Source organism: Cavia porcellus, unplaced genomic scaffold (assembly GCF_034190915.1).
Source record: "Cavia porcellus strain 051 isolate PalLab524CR breed Dunkin Hartley unplaced genomic scaffold, mCavPor4.1 scaffold_19, whole genome shotgun sequence".
NCBI lineage: Eukaryota > Metazoa > Chordata > Mammalia > Rodentia > Caviidae > Cavia > Cavia porcellus.
The window spans coordinates 34,542,749-34,559,671 of record NW_026947502.1 but is presented as its reverse complement, the minus strand read 5'-3'; the positions used below and the strand labels follow the sequence as shown (position 1 = coordinate 34,559,671).

Below are 16,923 nucleotides of genomic sequence, written 5' to 3'. Positions count from 1 at the left end.
TTTAACAGTAGAGTGGCCTGACCAAATTCCAAGCATTTTTTTGAAAGATAACTTATCAAATCCCAGTTTTCATTTTTACTTTAAAAACATGCTTTCAGATCTTTAATAAGCAATTTAAATACTTAACTTATCAAACTTCAATACTGCTTCACGCAGTATTTAAAAATCTTTGTACGTGACTTTTTGGGAGCCATTAAAATACTTCTCTTTAATGTAAAAAAACCAGTGTACCCTAACTCACTATAACATGCTGCAGATTTACTTTAGCATTTTTAAAGACACATTTTTTTTCTTCTTCTGGGACAAGATCTCACTATCCTGACCAGGCTGGTCTCAAACTGCTGTTTTCACCCATCCTCCTGCCTCAGCCTCCCTGAGTTGGAAGTACAAACATGTGTCTTGATAGGCCAGGTTTACATTACTTCTACATACATTTTATGCAACGATTTATATAACTAATTTTTGTCTAGTAGGAAATGTTAAGTCTTCCCCTTCTCTCCTTTAATTCCACTCCTCTCTAATCAACCAGTGTTATATAGGTTTAAATTCTTTCATGCTGTTTCACTCAAAATTTTGTTTTAACCAAAGGCAAGAGGCATGCATGTCTCAACACAAAAATATTTTCTTTCAATTTAATGTTTGGTAATGGCCTTAGAAATCGGTAATGACTGGATAATATTCCAGTAAATAAAACACTGTATATTAAGAAAACTGACAATAATACTCCACATCATAAATAAAAGCAGCCTAATGGTTAGTCATAATTTGAAATTTTAAGCATTCTCTAATTTTTTTTAGCAAAATTAGCTGGAAGTTTTACACTTCTCCAAAACTTATTAATATACAACAATGATGGAAGTTGGCATGATTAGCAGTAGGATGTCATTTATCCAAAGTAATTCAAAACAAAAAGCTCTTAAAAATACTACTATAATAACAAAATAATACAATTGGGGAGAAAATGAAAAGTAAAAACAAGAGTCTAGACAAACGTATCATCAAGAGGCACCTTAAATTCAAAGAAGTCCAGAAATTTAACCTTTCAACTTAAAATTTATCTTTAGAGGAGTTAAATTCTAAGTGTGAGAAAAATTTAAACCCACAATGGAAAGCTTAAATTATTAACATAAGAAAGTTTGAATTAATCAACAAAGGAATAACTACTGTGAACAGCAATACTTTTAAAAACTAAAGTGTTAAGAACATGGTTTCATTACCAGTTATTCAAACAGCTAGCCCTAATTTTTTAATATATCTCATTTTTATCTATACAACCAAATATTGCAATTGTAAGATAATTTTAAAAGAACTTAAAGGAAAAAATTAAAACTAGTCCAAAAGATTAGTCTAAGAAAATAATTTAAACACATCTATTAGAAAACTAAGTATCTTTAACATTTCACAGATGTTTAACATGTTTAAAAACAAAGCATAAAAAAACACAATTATTATGTGAATGGGTTCAACATCTAGAATAATGGCTGATGTCATTTCTTTAAATCATGTGATCCTAGGAAGGATAGTTTAGATGTCTATAAAAATTGCATAAGCACAAGGTCTGTAGTTCGATTCCCAGTATCAGAAAGAAAGAAAAGAAAAAGTAGAAGCTCATCTGAGCTTTTTCAAAATCAATTTTAACACCCTGTACCCATAATTACTGCAGTACTCACTTTTTAAATACTCATCTTTAATTTTTTCTAACTACAAAATGCACAAAAAAATTTTTTTGTAAACATTAAGATGACAACCATATAATCCTACTTTTAATTCTTATTCTCTTAGGCATTTATCTAGACATTCATATATCAAATGTTTGCCTTTTTCTACCATATTTGGGATCATAGAAAATAAGTGCCTTTTAAGCGTTTATCTGACTATCACGGTTCAAAAATGTAAATCTTCCATCCCCAAAGTACGACATTTATTATTAGCTGCAAATTAATATATTTATATGTACTTTTCTTTTATGGGGCTTAAAATGTTCGGCTTTATTATATTCACCTAGAGAAAGCATAAGCAACTAGTTGGAGGGGGTGTAGGCTGCAAATTTCAATTTTGTGAATGGAATGGATATGACCTTGCACAAGTTACAAAGTCTCAAAATCTGATTGTTCAGATGAAAATGGAAAATTATCCAGCACAAACTACAATATTAGCTCTTTCCTTAACAATAAAAAAAGCGGAATGCGACATTACTGTCTCACTTTTAACATAAACACAGTAACTATAAGTGAAAGGTATTTTATCATAGTTTCTACTCTTAACCTAAATTATTTCGTAATCCACATTACGAAACTTGGTAACAGTGCAACAATTTTATTTCGACAAAATCTGTTAAATACATTTTACACGCGTTTGGCCATCTGGGAAGATAAATTTCTCGTCACGTAGGATAATTAAGGCGGGGCAGAAGGGAGCTCTAGATAGTCCCGCACACAAAATCCTGGGATGAAGAGAACTATTAATTCTTAATATGCCACGCACGGAAGTAAAACTACAAGGGTTCCGTGTGAAAACTTACATCCCCCGGGATTCTAATATTTCAGTTCATACACTACGCTCTCCATACACTCGAGGAGCAAGAAAGAGGAAAGGGGTGTGAAGGCAAAGGCAGGAAACAAATGTGGACACCGGGGCGGAGGAGCTAAGGGATGCAGGCCCCGCGAAGCGGCGTCATGTGCGGTTGCAGCGCAGCCCCGGCACGGGGCTAGGCGGAAACGCCGCGCGCTCCGAGAGGGAGGCGGCCGGGCCCGGGAAGCCCAGGGGCGGCGGCGGCGGGGAAAGGGGTTAGCGGGAGAAGCTAAGTGAGGCGGCAGCGAGAACCCAGACCCGGGCGGGAAGAAGACACAGAGACCTCTGGAGCCCGAGACGCGGAGGAACTGGGGAGGCGGGAGGAGGCCGGGCAGCGCCGTACCTGCAGAGATCGTCCAGCACGCCGCCGGGAATCTCCACCCGTTTGGTCTCCATGATGAGGACCCACAGCAGGAGCAGTGCATCCCGGCTCCGCGCGGCCGGGGACCGACGTACAGCACGGAGACTCCGGCTCGCCGGACAGAAGCAGGCAGCGGCTGCGGCGACCGCTCTGACTAAACCGAGGGCGGGAAGGGGCGGGACCCGCTCACTTCCGTCCCGCTGCCTCAGCCCTGGACCCGGAGGATGGGTCGAGGCGCGGGGCGGAACCCCGGGAGACACGCCCCCGCTCTACTTGAAAGGCCCAATAGGAATCCGGAACGTTGTGAGCCTGCGCAAATTAAGCCAATGAGACGTTTGTTTATTGGTCCGTGGTCTCGAATCAGTTTTCAAGCTGCTCAGTTCCTGCTCTGAAAAGTAACTTCCCGCCGCCTTTGACTGAACCCTTGAGATGCGTAGGCGCATGCGTGTCATATCTGCTTTGCAAGACTGGGAAGTTTAGCGCTCCCAGATCTTCCCTAAGGACCAGAGACCAACATCCGGGACTTTGGCGTGGTCTGAACATCCATTCTTGACTGAGCTGTTACTAGCTTTGTGGGGCAGACCATGAGCGGTGTATTTGTTAAGCACGAGCATGCATTTATGATTCTTGTCACCAGATACCTTGCATACACGGTTAACACAGGCCCCACTGCCTCCAGGCTTAGAGATATCCCTTTACTACAAAGCCTGAAGAAAGCACACTTTCTGATGCGATTCACCTCAATCTCTCCCCGGTACTTTACTCCCAACTATGAAGAAAACAACGTTGTGTTTAGAGTTTTCTGGCACAACCGAGAAGCAGAATAGATTGGTGCTGGGAGCTAGGGACCATCAAGGGGCCCACCCTACCGCATTAAAGCCCACAAAGAGGATGGAGGATTAGGCCACAATCGTTCTTGGCCTGTGCAACTGCCTTAAATTGATGTAGAGCAGGTCACTATCTTGTCAGTTTTCAGTCATTCCCCTCATCAGATTTTGATATGCCTTCTGATTTTGATATGCCTTCTATTCTTAGCATGATATGAAGCTTATCACCATCCATTTTATGCTCCAGTTTTTCAACTTTGTCTTAGAGGAATCAAATTTATCTCCCGAGCATTTATAGAATTTTTACTTTTCTGTAATTCTTTGTTCAACTGATGCTTTCTCATGATGATATATTCCTCCTTCAAATATGAAATATTTCTATCTTTCAGAGAGTATTAATAATACCTGTTGGGCGGGGATACAGCTCTGTGACACAGTGCCGGCTCTGCAAGCCTGAAGTCCTGAGTTCAAATTTCAGTACCCCCCCCCCACAAAAAAGTCCTTTTTGAAGTTTTCTCCTGCTGATTTCTATTCCTCTCAACTGCTATTTGCTACTAAGTTGGTCTCTGTCAATCGTTCATTTTGCATGGTACTTCAGTATTCCTTGGTACTTAAGAGGAAGGCCTTAAAAACCTGGAGTCAAGTGCTACAAAAGTTGTTTGGAAATTCCCAGCACATGGATAGGACTTGTTTTCTGAGAGTTTCCCTATAGGATGTTGTGGTTGTGTTATTGCTTGGAAACATGGTTTAGGTATATGTAAATCATACTTTCTGGCTGGTCAAATTCACTAAAGAGAAAATGTTTCCAGGCTCTGTTGGAAGTACTGTATTTTGAGAATCAAGTAGAACAGCATACATTGAAATATTTACTTTATTCAGCCCTCTTATGAGACAATACATGTCTTAGTTTAGTTTGCCTAAGAAGCCAGCCCTGAGAAAGGAGTTCAAGTAGTCTTTAAAGGAGATAATCCAGAAAGGACTTGAGTTCAAGTAGTCTTTAAAGGAGATAATCCAAGGAAACACTGGCAGCAGAGCACAGGAGCAAATCAAGGATAAGAAAGCCACTACAGAGCTTACTATCAAGAAAGTTAGCATTGTGGATAACTGGAGTTTAATCCATCTAAAGTACTCACAAGCCCAATGTAAGACACCTGCCTAAGAGTAATTCCACTCAAGGAGTAGGAATGATGGGGGTTTATATACAAACTCTGATCATCAGTCACTGGTCAAGGGCTGTTCTTAGGGACCACACCCCCACCTGCCCCATGGGCAGCAAGGAGGGCTCTTAAAACCAGTAAAAGCCAAGCCATTGGGCAAAGAAATACAGATGCTGCCAGTTACCAGTCTGGTCAGTATTGTATATAGATTAGTGAGGGTAAGCCCTCAGTTCTTTTATTTCCTGTCACTCTGTTGTGACTGAAAGTCCAGTCACTGACTGGGGGACACTTTGATAGTTACTGTGTTTTTCTTAGTTGTCCCACTTGGAGCTCAAGTCTATTTTTTTAGGGCACCTAAAATAATGGCAGTGAAACTAGGGTCAGCAAGTGGGCTGACCCCCATGGACCAATGATATAGGAGGAAGCATGTTACTGTTACCAGAATCCGAGAGAATTCTCAAAGCAGAGAGTAGGAACCCAAACTGCCCTACCTGCAAAAGGTATCTGCAGGTTCACTGACCATGTTGGAGAAACTGATTTTTCAGGACTTCTCAATAAGAAGCACAGAAAAGATTTATAGGGCAGAAGTACACACTTACCAGGGGTGTATAGGTATTCAGAGAAACGAGGTACATTATTTCTTGGAACTGGCAACATTTGTGTTTCTCTTGAGAGAGTGGAAACCAACAGAAAAGGTGGCCCACCCTCTCCTCCAAAAGGGCACTGGCCCTTTTATAGGTATGGGTGCTGTTGTTCTTTTTTTAATGGATAATTTAAGCATTTTTTGAATTCTCTCAGTCTCCTCTTTTATCTTTAGATCAAGTTTCTGCTCTTTATTTTCTTAACAATGTAGATTTATGGACTTACTGTGTCATTAAGGAATGTGGCATGATGAGTCTAGAAGAAAGCAGGTCTAAATTAACCAAGGGAATAACAAGATGGACAGCCTTGGACAACTTCATCTGTGTCCCAGAAGTTGCAATGTTCATAAAAGTACAATTTTTAGTTATAATTTTCCTTCTCTCCTTTGTACCTATTTGTATTTGTTCTATCTTACCTCTTACCAACAATCTGCTACAGCAAGGAAGGAAGTCTTCCTGGTATCTTTACAGGACTTCAGCTTAGGGATGACTACAATTTTTTTTTTTTTTTGGATCTCTTAAGGGTCAGAAAGTCTCAAATTCTCATGGTAGTGCTGAATCTATTTGCTCCATTAAAAATTTCAGATATGCGAAGCATATCTGTGAAGCATCTTCCAAGTTACTTTACAGCCCACTCCCTCTCCATCCCCTTTTCTCTCTCTGTCTCTCTCTGTCTCTCTCTCTGTCTCTCTCTGTCTCTCTGTCTCTCTGTCTCTGTCTCTGTCTCTCTCTCTCTGTGTGTGTCTCTCTCTCTGTCTCTCTGTCTCTCTGTCTCTCTCTTTCTCTCCCTCTCTCTCTCTCTCTCTCTCTCTCTCTCTCTCTCTCTCAGAAGCTGCATTACTAGAGAAGTGTTCTGAGCCATGATTTCCAAAAATCCCAAGGCTTCATGCCCATCCAAATGTATACAGGCTCCAGCAGCCTTTGGCTTGATAAAAAACAAATCACTTAGAGATTATAGTTGAGGTAAAAGGCAACACTTGAGTTCTTAAATTATAATTCTGGTTTGATATTTACATAATTGAGTTGATCAAAACCTTTATAGTTTTAAAATATGCTATCTCATTTAGTCTAACTACAAAGATTAGGCAGATAGGAATTAATGAGGCTTATAAATTACTTATAAAGATGAAACGAGTAAATGCGTTTTCTCTGATTCAGTGGAGTCAGAACTGAAATTCAGTTTTTTCTAAACTGCTTATGAGTTTAGAACAGAGCTGCCATCAAATCTTTTTATTTTTTTTTTTGTACCAAACTCACAACCTCATGCTTGCAAAGCAGGTGCTTGTGCTGCTGAGCTAAATCCCTGGCCTCATCAAATCTTGATTAAAAAAATATTTAACTTGTTTCTTGGCCTCCTAAACTGAGAGAGTCTGAAGGATATACTGTAGCTGAATGGAAGCTGTATCCCATGTAGCACACCTGGTGTCAATCCTAGCACACAAAATTAAACAAATTGAGCAAGGTTAAACTAAGTCTGTCAAAGCATGTTTTCATCTCTGCAAACTTCTTACGGTTCAGCTCAATGCTTATGGAGCAACACATAATTGCCTCCTTTTCTAGCCCCGCTTTCTCCTTCTGTTAGAGCATCTCCCATAGCTGCTACTAGTAAATTCTACTAACAAGCAGAACTCTTTGATCTCTAGCTCAGTCTTACTGACCACTTGCATTTAGATGAAAGCAGATAACTGATTTCTGACTAATGGAATGCAGATAAAAGTGTTACACTCAACTTCCAAGTGCAGCTCCTGATATCCTCCATGTAATCTGTACATTTTCCACTCCTTTTGCAAGGTGAAGCTGAGAGCCTAAGACACTGGAGCCACACTGTGGAAACAAGAGCACAGATCTGTGAGCCTACTGCTCAGAGTACAGCTACCCTGGAGCGCTTGTTGCAGATTTTATATAGGCAAGAATATTTGCTCTATAAAGTATCAGAATCTTTACAATGACCTGTTCTCAATAGTCTTCCCTGTTTCAGTAGACGCATCCTGCTACTATATCATGTTCCTTTATTTCCCTCATGCTCTGCTTTCTCAACTGAAATTATTTCAATTAAGTTTTGCCCTCTCCCCACTTTATTATATGTTACAACAAAGCAAGGATCTTTTATCTTGTCTACTGAATACCTAGTTGCCTAGAATATCCCCGATCATATAGTAGGCAATCCATAAATATTTAACTGAAGAGTAAAAAAATGGATGAGCTTTCACTACATATGTGCTGAGATTCCTGGAGCAGGGGTGCAGAAATGCAAAATCTTAAGATAAAGAAAAATGTCTCTCTTAAGAAAAAAGTTAAAAGAAGTGAATCTCTGCTCTAATCTGTGCTGAAAGTATTTTTGTCTGGGTGAGTTTTTGCTTTTACCAGAAAGTCAAATTAATACTGACTTCAACTGTTCTCTTTAGATACATATATAATATGTATATATTATGTATAAATATAAGCACTATATAATTTATTGTTAGGCAGCTTTGTATCACTTTAACAAGTGCCTAAGATAATTAAAGGAAGAACAGGATTTTTTGGGGGGGTTTTTGGCTCCGTTTTTGAGGTTTTAGTTCATGATTTATTGGCTTGCTTGTTTGTGGGTTGGGACAGGTCAGTATATCATGACAAAAAGCATGGTGCAGCAAAACTGTTCTTCTCATAGGAAATGCAAAAAAAAGAAAAGAAAAAGGAAGAGAATGAGGCCCCACAATCCCCTGCAAAGGTACCCACCCACCCCCAACCTTGAGACCTTCTATTAGATATGCCTCTTCCAGGTTCTACTACCTTCAAATAGCACTGAGGTGGGGACGAAGTCATTAACATACGAGCTTTCAGGAGACATTCCAGATGGAAACTGTACATATACAGTTTCTGTACATGTAACACATAACAGAAATGTCAGGATAGTGGTGTACATCAGGGGTAGAATACTGCTTTCCTAACATTCATGAGGCCCTGAGTTTGAGAAAAATAATCTTAAATAATAGCATATAATGTATAAATATTTTTTGAAATATACAACAACCCTAACATTGTAGACTATCCCTTTTTCTCTTGCCATCCCATTCTGGCTTCTCCTGTCATGTCTATCTCCCAAGCATTGTTTGGTTTAATGGGATGAAGCAGAAGCAGTTTAAAGGAGACAAAGTAGAGTTGTCAGACCCAACAAGGAAAGTTAACTAGTAGTATGCCATCTTCTTCAGATTGAAAGGCAAACCAGGAAAAATAAAATTATGTTAGGACTTTATCAGAAATAGTATCAATTTTTAAAATCAGAACTAAGAACTCTAAAACACTTTCTAAGGATTCTGTTATTAATTTTCCATCACTGATTTGGTAAAACTTGAGAAACCGAGTTACTAACCCTGACTAAGTACTATGTCAAATCTTTGAATGAGTTTTATTGTTGAGTAAATGTCCTAGATGCTAGTTTGTCCTTTTCTTAATTGACCTTGTTAATTTTTTTAACATGAAATGGGCTTGTCTAATAGCATCTTATATTAAACTTTTAAGAGTCTGTACTGAAAAACAACAAGCCCCTTAAAATACTCTCCAATCTTGGTAAAATAATTAGCTAAGATGGATATCATGGTATACGCCTATAATCCCAGAACTCCAAAAGGCTGACACGAGATTACAAATTCAAGCCCCGCCTGGGCAATTTTGACTTAGTGAGACCTTGTCTCAAAATTAAAAAATAAAAAGGATTGTAGATGTAGCTCAGTGCAAAGTTCCTGGATTTGATCTTCATCCAGTACCATACCAAAAATAAATAAATTAAATTTAATGAAATAAAAATAAAAGAAAGAAAAAAGATCAGTGAAGTTAGTCCCCCAAGTCTCTGCTGCCAACATAGCACACTCCAGACAAAGGCCTCATTTGTGGTCAGTCTGTCAAGACTTCACTCATTCTGGAAATTCAAAGGAACCAGAATCTGAAACACCAAGTCTGTTATAGTTGTAACCAGCAGAGGGTGTCCACTCCTCTTTTCCAGTTTTAAATTTAATGTCCCAAGTATTTGCTACAAGAGCAGGACTTTAAAGCTGACAATTTTCCCATACATAGGACTCCTTTCTTTTTAATGACTTAATTGACCTTTTATTTGCACAACTTCTCCATGCAGTACTGTAATATAAACATAACATAAAACTATAGTACTATACAGTACAATCAGCAAAAATTACTGTACTATATAAACAATGTGCCTTGTACCAAAAAAAGACATTGAGACTCTATAAAAAAGAAGTACACAAATGTACCCAAAAAAGCCCTCAAAAATCATAGGTTGTAAGTCCAAGTGGTGGATTTACATAAGTCCAAACATTCTTTAAACACATAGGTCTAAACAAAGAATATCTGCATTTATCTATTTTTTAAAATATATTATTTTATTTTTAGTACATATTTACAATGCATGCATTTTATGATCATTTTGGGAATCTAATAACTTCAGTGAATATAAATATTATATGCCTTAAACGTGAAATATGATTAATAATATCAACCAAAATGACAATTGAGATAGGGGAATTAGAGGACTCCATGTTTAAAGCATGAGGGAAATTGTATTGTTTTCTGGTTGCTTCAGTTCTCTAAAGTCCTTCCCATATCATGAAACCCACCACAGAGCAAGGTTTCTTGCATCTATTCTGTTATCACGGGCTCACTGATAAATGGTGGTATAATCTTCCTCTGGGCATTAGTTTCCTACTGCTATTATAGGCAAACACCACAGATTTAGTGGCTTAAAGACACTGCACTGCTATTCACCACAGGTCTCAATGAGCTAATATCAAGGCGTCTGCATGGTTGTGCTCCCTGCTGCAGGCTCAGAAGAGAATCAAAGTCCTTGCCTGTTCTAGCATGCAGGGGTCACCTACACTGCTTGCTTCAGGCTTCCCTCCCTCCATCTTCCAAGCCAGAAGTGGGTGGTGATTCCTCCTTTTTTGCACCATTCTCACCTTTACCATAAACCATCTCTTTCCAGCTCACTCCCTGCACGGTCTTCCAATTTTAATGACCCTTACAATTACACTGGGCCCACCCAGATAATCCGGGATAATCTTCCTATTTTAACCAGCTGATTAGCAGCTTTGATAACATTTTCAACTTTAATTCCCCGTTTATTATTTAACATACTACAGAGATCCCTGTGCACATTTTTGGAGGGTATTACTCTGCTTATCATGCTCCCTGCAGCTCTGTCACTGTCACTCTTCTCATGCTTGCCAGGCAGGTTTCTGTAGTATTTGAGCAGAAAAAAGTAGTAGGAATAGTTGAAACTGTGTACTAAAATATTGTTATGACATGCACCAATTCAAAATGTTGAATTTTTGTAAAATTCAATGTAATTTGGAAGAAATTTATAGATTCATATCCAACTGTAAGAGGAAAGATCTGGTATACCCTATCGAATTTAGAACAATGATAACATCTTGCAACACTAGAGAACAATATAATCAGGATACTGAAATCAATACACTCAAGACAGAACATTTTCATAACAAGGTCCTTCATGTTGTCCTTTTACAGCTGACAACTTTTGACTGGTTGTCAAATATTTATAGTACATGCCAGTGAAGACTGTTCATAACTTTTACCTGCCTTCCTTTTAGGCACTATTAGCAACTGTTTAAATTACCAACAACTATTTTTCAGACATGCTGCCTGAATATATGGCCTGATATGATCCTGTCAACTTTAGGAGCCATAATTAGCAGCATATCAGTTGAAAAAAAGTGACTTGGAATAATAGAGTGACATTCTGGATCTTGGGGGCCAAAGCAGCACAGAATTGAAGGGCACTCAAAGTTACACCCTGTTATGGCTTGTATCTGGATATTTCCCTAAAGCCTCATGTGGTCATTGGGGTGGACTTTTTGGAGAAGGCAGAATCTAGAGTTTGTGATTGGTTCATTGCCTAGCGCTGGAATTTGGGGTGTGGCTATCCTTAGGGTGGATAGCCTGCATACAATATGTCTTAGTTACTTTTTACTCATTGCTGGTACAAAATACCTGACACCCAAAATGAAGGAAGGAAAGGTTTATTTCTTACATTTCTTGAAGATTTTAGTCCATATTCAGTTGGCTCCAAGGCAGCATGGCATGGCAGGGCAGCAAAAAGCAAAGTGCAAACCGGCAAGAGAGACACACACCTTCTTCCTGCCCTTACATCATATCCTGGCTCCATCCCTAGGCGGGTGAAGCACTCACACCACCAATCTAAGTGCTAGACAATGAACCAATCACAAATGCATAATTGTGTGAGGCTTGTGGGTCACTAACATAAGCCATGACACAATATAAAGTAGAAAAAAGGCTTGCTTCTCTTATTTTGCTCTTGTTACTTTTGGTGTCTTCCGTCATGATGAATGGTTGCCCCTGTGCCATGCCACCCTGTCTGTGCCATGGCACCCTGCCCCTGTGCCTGTGGATTAGGACTGAAACCTCCACAAACTGTCAGCTAAACAAATCTGTCCTCTATAACCTTGGGTGTTGGGTATTCTGTCCGAGCAATGAGAGAAAAGTAACTAAGACACATACCCTAGATAGATGGAAGTCTCTATGATGTGACAAATACTTTCCCTGGGAGCTGCCTCCTCCAACATCCATGTCCTCCTTCCTCTCAGTTAAATGTCCATTTAAAAGTTTGTTTCCTCCTTGAGAACATCCCATCTGTACTTGAGAAGAATGTGCATTCTGCTGTTATCAGGCAGGATGATCTGTGAGTATGCTTATTCTATTTGGTTTATAGCACTTTCAAAATTTTGTGTTGATCTGTACAGATAGTATATCACTAATACTGAAAGTATAACATTGAAATCTTTAATTTTATGAAAAGCTACTAATTCTCCTGTCAGTTCTGTTACTTGCTTCCTACACTTGAATATGTTGATATTTGGTACATATATATGTATAAATGTTACAAAAATAAGTCAAAGTTTGTTTCCTGTCTTCTCTCATGGCTTTTTGTGACTTCTTATGGCAACTACATCTGGCCAAGGAGACGTAAGCATAAGGGTAGCCTAGTGCCTCTATGAAGTCTTTAAAAGAAAGAAGCAGGACCTGCCTCACTCCTCTTCATTACTGTGGTCAGCCATTGGTCACTTGGCCAAAAAGAAAATTATGACTTCCTAGTATTTGATATCTTGGACCACCAAATTCACAATGTAGCCTAGGCTGGCCTCAGACTCATGGAGATCCTCCTGCCTCACCCTCCCGAGAGCTGGGATTACAGGCATGTACCACCATGCCCAGCCTTAGGTTCCTTTTCAACTAGACATTCTTCAAGCAGTCTTGCTAACTTTACATCCCATGTAGCTTTCTGTTAGCATGATTAAGGGCCGTGGAAAAGAAGGGGTAGAGGTAGTAAAGATCAAAAGTATTTGAGAGAGTAGAAAATCCAACTGCTCCCTGGAGACCAAGTGAAAAAATCAAATCTGGATGGTTGTAAACAGAGTCAGAATTTGGGTGAAGGGATGTGGAAATGGAAAGGGCAATGCTAAGGGGAAAGACTACATTTTCTGAATCAGAGACACAATAGTAAAAGATCAAGTTGAAAAATGAACAAATGATTTTAATTGTTCTAATCAAATAGGAAGGTCTACACCTGGCCTTGGTTGGCTAGTGGGCTGAGAAGGTAGGAGCTGGTTTAAGGGAGACAGCTGGGCAGGGACAGGACTCACTTCTCTTGGTTCTATTTATTTTCATCATAGTGTTTGCTCATTAAGAGCCAAACCCTTATTTTTATTCATGTCCGAATTATTATTTCACAAAATTGTTACTTCTACTAAGATAACAAAATGCAATATATTAACTGGTGTTAATTTTCTCCTATTTTTATAAAAATTCTATATCATTCCTATTTTTTTGTTTTTATTTTATTTTGTTTTATTCTTTTTTGTCTTTTTCCTTTTTATCGGTACAGGGATCGAACTGATGACTGCCTGCTTGCAAGGCAGGCGCTTATGCCGCTGATCTAAATCCCCAACCCCTTATTTTTTTGTTTTTAAAATAACAAATTATGACTTGTCCTAGAACCTTTTTCCCTGTAAAAATGCAAATGTCCATGAGTAGAATTAATACATTCAAGTTTGTCATGCATACAGACATTCTTATCAAGAAATTTATTTTTAAGCAAAAATTAGCACTCTGTTTTATGATTTTAAAATGTTGCATTGGTTTTAATAGTAAATGACTTGATAGACTTTAATTTTCTTAACTTTGAATATAAAAAATTAATGAAAGTCAATGAAGAGACTCACTTTGGAAATAAATGTCATCGCTTAGATCTAAAGTATCCCCCAAAAGTAATATGTTTGGAGGTAGAACTCAGTTGGAGAAGGGCAGAGCACTGGGGCCTAACCCAGAAAGCTATACAGTGTTCTTGTCCCAGTTCCTAGCTACCATGGGATAAGCAGCAGCTTTTGTCCATCAGACCCTTCCGCCATGTGTTTCTGCCTTGGAGAAAGCTGACTGTGGACTGAACCCACTAGAAACTATGAGCCAGTTGGCTCACTAGAAACTCTTCTTTTTATTTTTTTTTTTTTTGGTATCAGGAATTAAACTCATGACCTTATGCTTGCTAGGCAGGCACTTACACCACTGAGTTAAATCCCCGTCCTAATTTCTTCTCTTTTAAATTGTAGTTGTTGGTTACTTAGTCCCAGGAATGCAAGCATATAATATAAGCAAACTTTGTGCTTAAATAGTCCAAGTCATGGTATTATTAATATGTAAAAATAGATTGTTAACTTCTAAACATTTGTCCATATATACAATTATGCTCATGAACCATAAATTCATAGGTTCCAGTCTTAAAGATTATCCACCTCTAGCTTTTGAATATTACTTCTTCAGATATATTTGCTTGGGGAAGAATGGCAAACAATAACCAATAGGAGGTCTGACAGGTTTTAGAAGAACTAGTGATCTGATACCATTACCGTATGTACATTCAAATCTGTTCATTTAATTTTCTATAGAAGGTAATTTGCATTGCCAAGCTTGGATGATATAGCATGCATCTCTAATTTATGTAAAACATTTATTCAACTAGAGCCCTATAATTAGAAAACAACCATAAAAGCTACACAAAAATCTATGCTTATTCTTACAAATTTAAAATTTTGTTTGCAAAGCAGCAGCCCACTTTATATAGGTGTTATGTCATGTTTATAATGAATTACTAAATTATTGCTTATTTTCCCACACCTGCTATTCCCTAGTCTTGATTACATCCCATCTCTTTATTTTCCCTTTTTGTCTCCAACCCCTACTCCTAGCAATGCTAAATAAGAAAATATATATTTTTGCAGACATATAACATGGAGATTTTTCTCCTCATTGTTTTATGCAATAAGAGACTATAATTTCTCTGCACTTCCTTTACATACAGAGAATCTCATTTGCTATTTGATTCACTTCTTTTGACTAATATTCTAGTAAGTCTTATGAAGTAGATGCACCACAACTTTTATTAATGGGTATATACTTTGTATCAAGTTTCTTGTTCCTATAAAAAGTGTTGCAATTAAAGGTCATTGTATATATGTGTTGTCTTTGTTACTGTGTGGGTTACTTTTATCTCATTGCTAAGATAAAATACTTAAAATGCAAAATTAAGGAAGGAAAGTTTTATTTAGCTCACAGTTTGTGGAGGTTTCAGTCCATAATCAACTGACTCTAAGGCAGGGTGGCACATGGCACAGGGGAAACCATTCATGGTTGTGGAATACACCAAAAGCAACAAGACCAAAAAGGGAGAAGAATGCAAAGAAGACTCTCTGCTCTTATACGGTATGTAGGCTAACCACCCTAAGTCAGTGTAGCACTCACACCCATAATCCCAGCATTGGAACATGAATCAAACACAAGTTCTAGAAGCCTGTCCCCATGACTGCACGAGGCTTTAGAGTGACACATAGACACAAACCATAGCAGTTGCTTTTGTTGTTGCTGAGACAAAAATATACAACATCCAAAGTTAAAGGATGAAAGTTTATTTAGCTTACAGTTTGTAGAGGTTACAGTCCATAACTGGTTGACTCCAAGGCAGGGTGGTACATGGCAGAGGGCAACCATTCATGGTGGGTGGGAACACACCAAAAGGAACAAGAGAAAGGGGGAGCAGGATTTTTTCTGTCTCTTATATTGTATGCAGGTTACCTTCCCCAGGGTGGGTGTTGCACTTACAATATTAATCCCAGCATCAGCCCATGAATCAATCACAAACTCTAGATTCAGTTGCCCCTGAAAAGCTTACCCCTCTCCATGACCACATAAGGCTTTGCAGGGAAGTCATCCAAACACAAATCATAACATATGCCATTTCTACCTATATATCCTTGGACCTGTGAATCTTGGCTATGACACACAGTGCTGTATATCACATACAGATCATATACAGCTTTCTAGAGAAACTTACCATAACCCTGTAAAGTATTGTGACCTAGCTGGCACTATAATAACATATTCTAATGCCCATTCCACTTTGTTATATTAATCTAGCTGTGTCTGGATAATGAAGGACATGGTAACATCAACGAATTTCATGAGCATGAGTCCATTGCTACTTTTTTTCACTGTGAAATATGACTCAGGGAGTCAGATAGCATCCAATTTATGATGGGTCGCTCAAGTAGTGTAATAGTTAATTGTGGCATCAAGTTGAATTAGAAATGCCTAGGTGGTTAATTTAACACAGGTCTGGGTGGGTCTGGATGAAAAGGGAAGACTCATCCTGGGTATGGGTGGAATAAAACAGTAAACATGTAGCCTAGATGGAATAAAAGGGGGAAAAAGGTGAAAGTTTTGCTTCTGCTTCTCTGGAAGAGTTCCAGGCCTTACCACCACCTTTGGACATCTGTTTCAGTCTTCCTGAACAAATGCTTCAGCTGTCTAGCACAGATCTTTCACCTTCAAACTCACGTGAGACTCTGCAGGGAGGTCCAGGCCTTTGCCTTTTGACTGGGTCTTTTGGATCTCCAGCATGCAGATGGCCTTTTTGCATTCTTCCACACCTGACTCTAAGAGCTGCCATTGTAATCCTACCTGTAAATCCCTGTCTAATACACACTCATTCAGACACACACTCTCACACTATCCTATCCTATCCTATTCTATCCTATCCAGTCCTCTAGTGGACCCCACTTGACACAGGTTGCATAGTAATGTGATGTTTCAGGGTAAAGCATTCAGTTTTTCCTAAGGCTCAGTAGCAGGGCAGGAGCTGTTTCTCAAAGAGTGAGTAGTATCTATAGATAATTGTAAGCTTGCTCAAAAAGCCCAAGGGCCCCTGCTGTGATTCACCTATGAAGACCTGCCAGAGGCTCCAAATAGCATCTTTCTCTGCCATTGATCCCTGAAGTAGCATTGAA

General features: G+C 38.8%; 1 protein-coding gene across 1 annotated transcript in view; it reads right to left on the bottom strand.

The window, feature by feature from the left end:
* The window catches only part of Dcp2 (decapping mRNA 2), a 57,278-nt gene extending 54,084 nt beyond the window's left edge, over nt 1-3,194 (bottom strand). Inside the window, exon 1 of the mRNA XM_003473178.5 lies at nt 2,915-3,194. Within this exon, the coding sequence (XP_003473226.2) occupies nt 2,915-2,967 (53 nt within the window). The 5' untranslated portion in view covers nt 2,968-3,194. The remainder of the gene's footprint in view (nt 1-2,914) is intronic.
* Between the last annotated feature and the right edge of the window lie 13,729 nt (nt 3,195-16,923).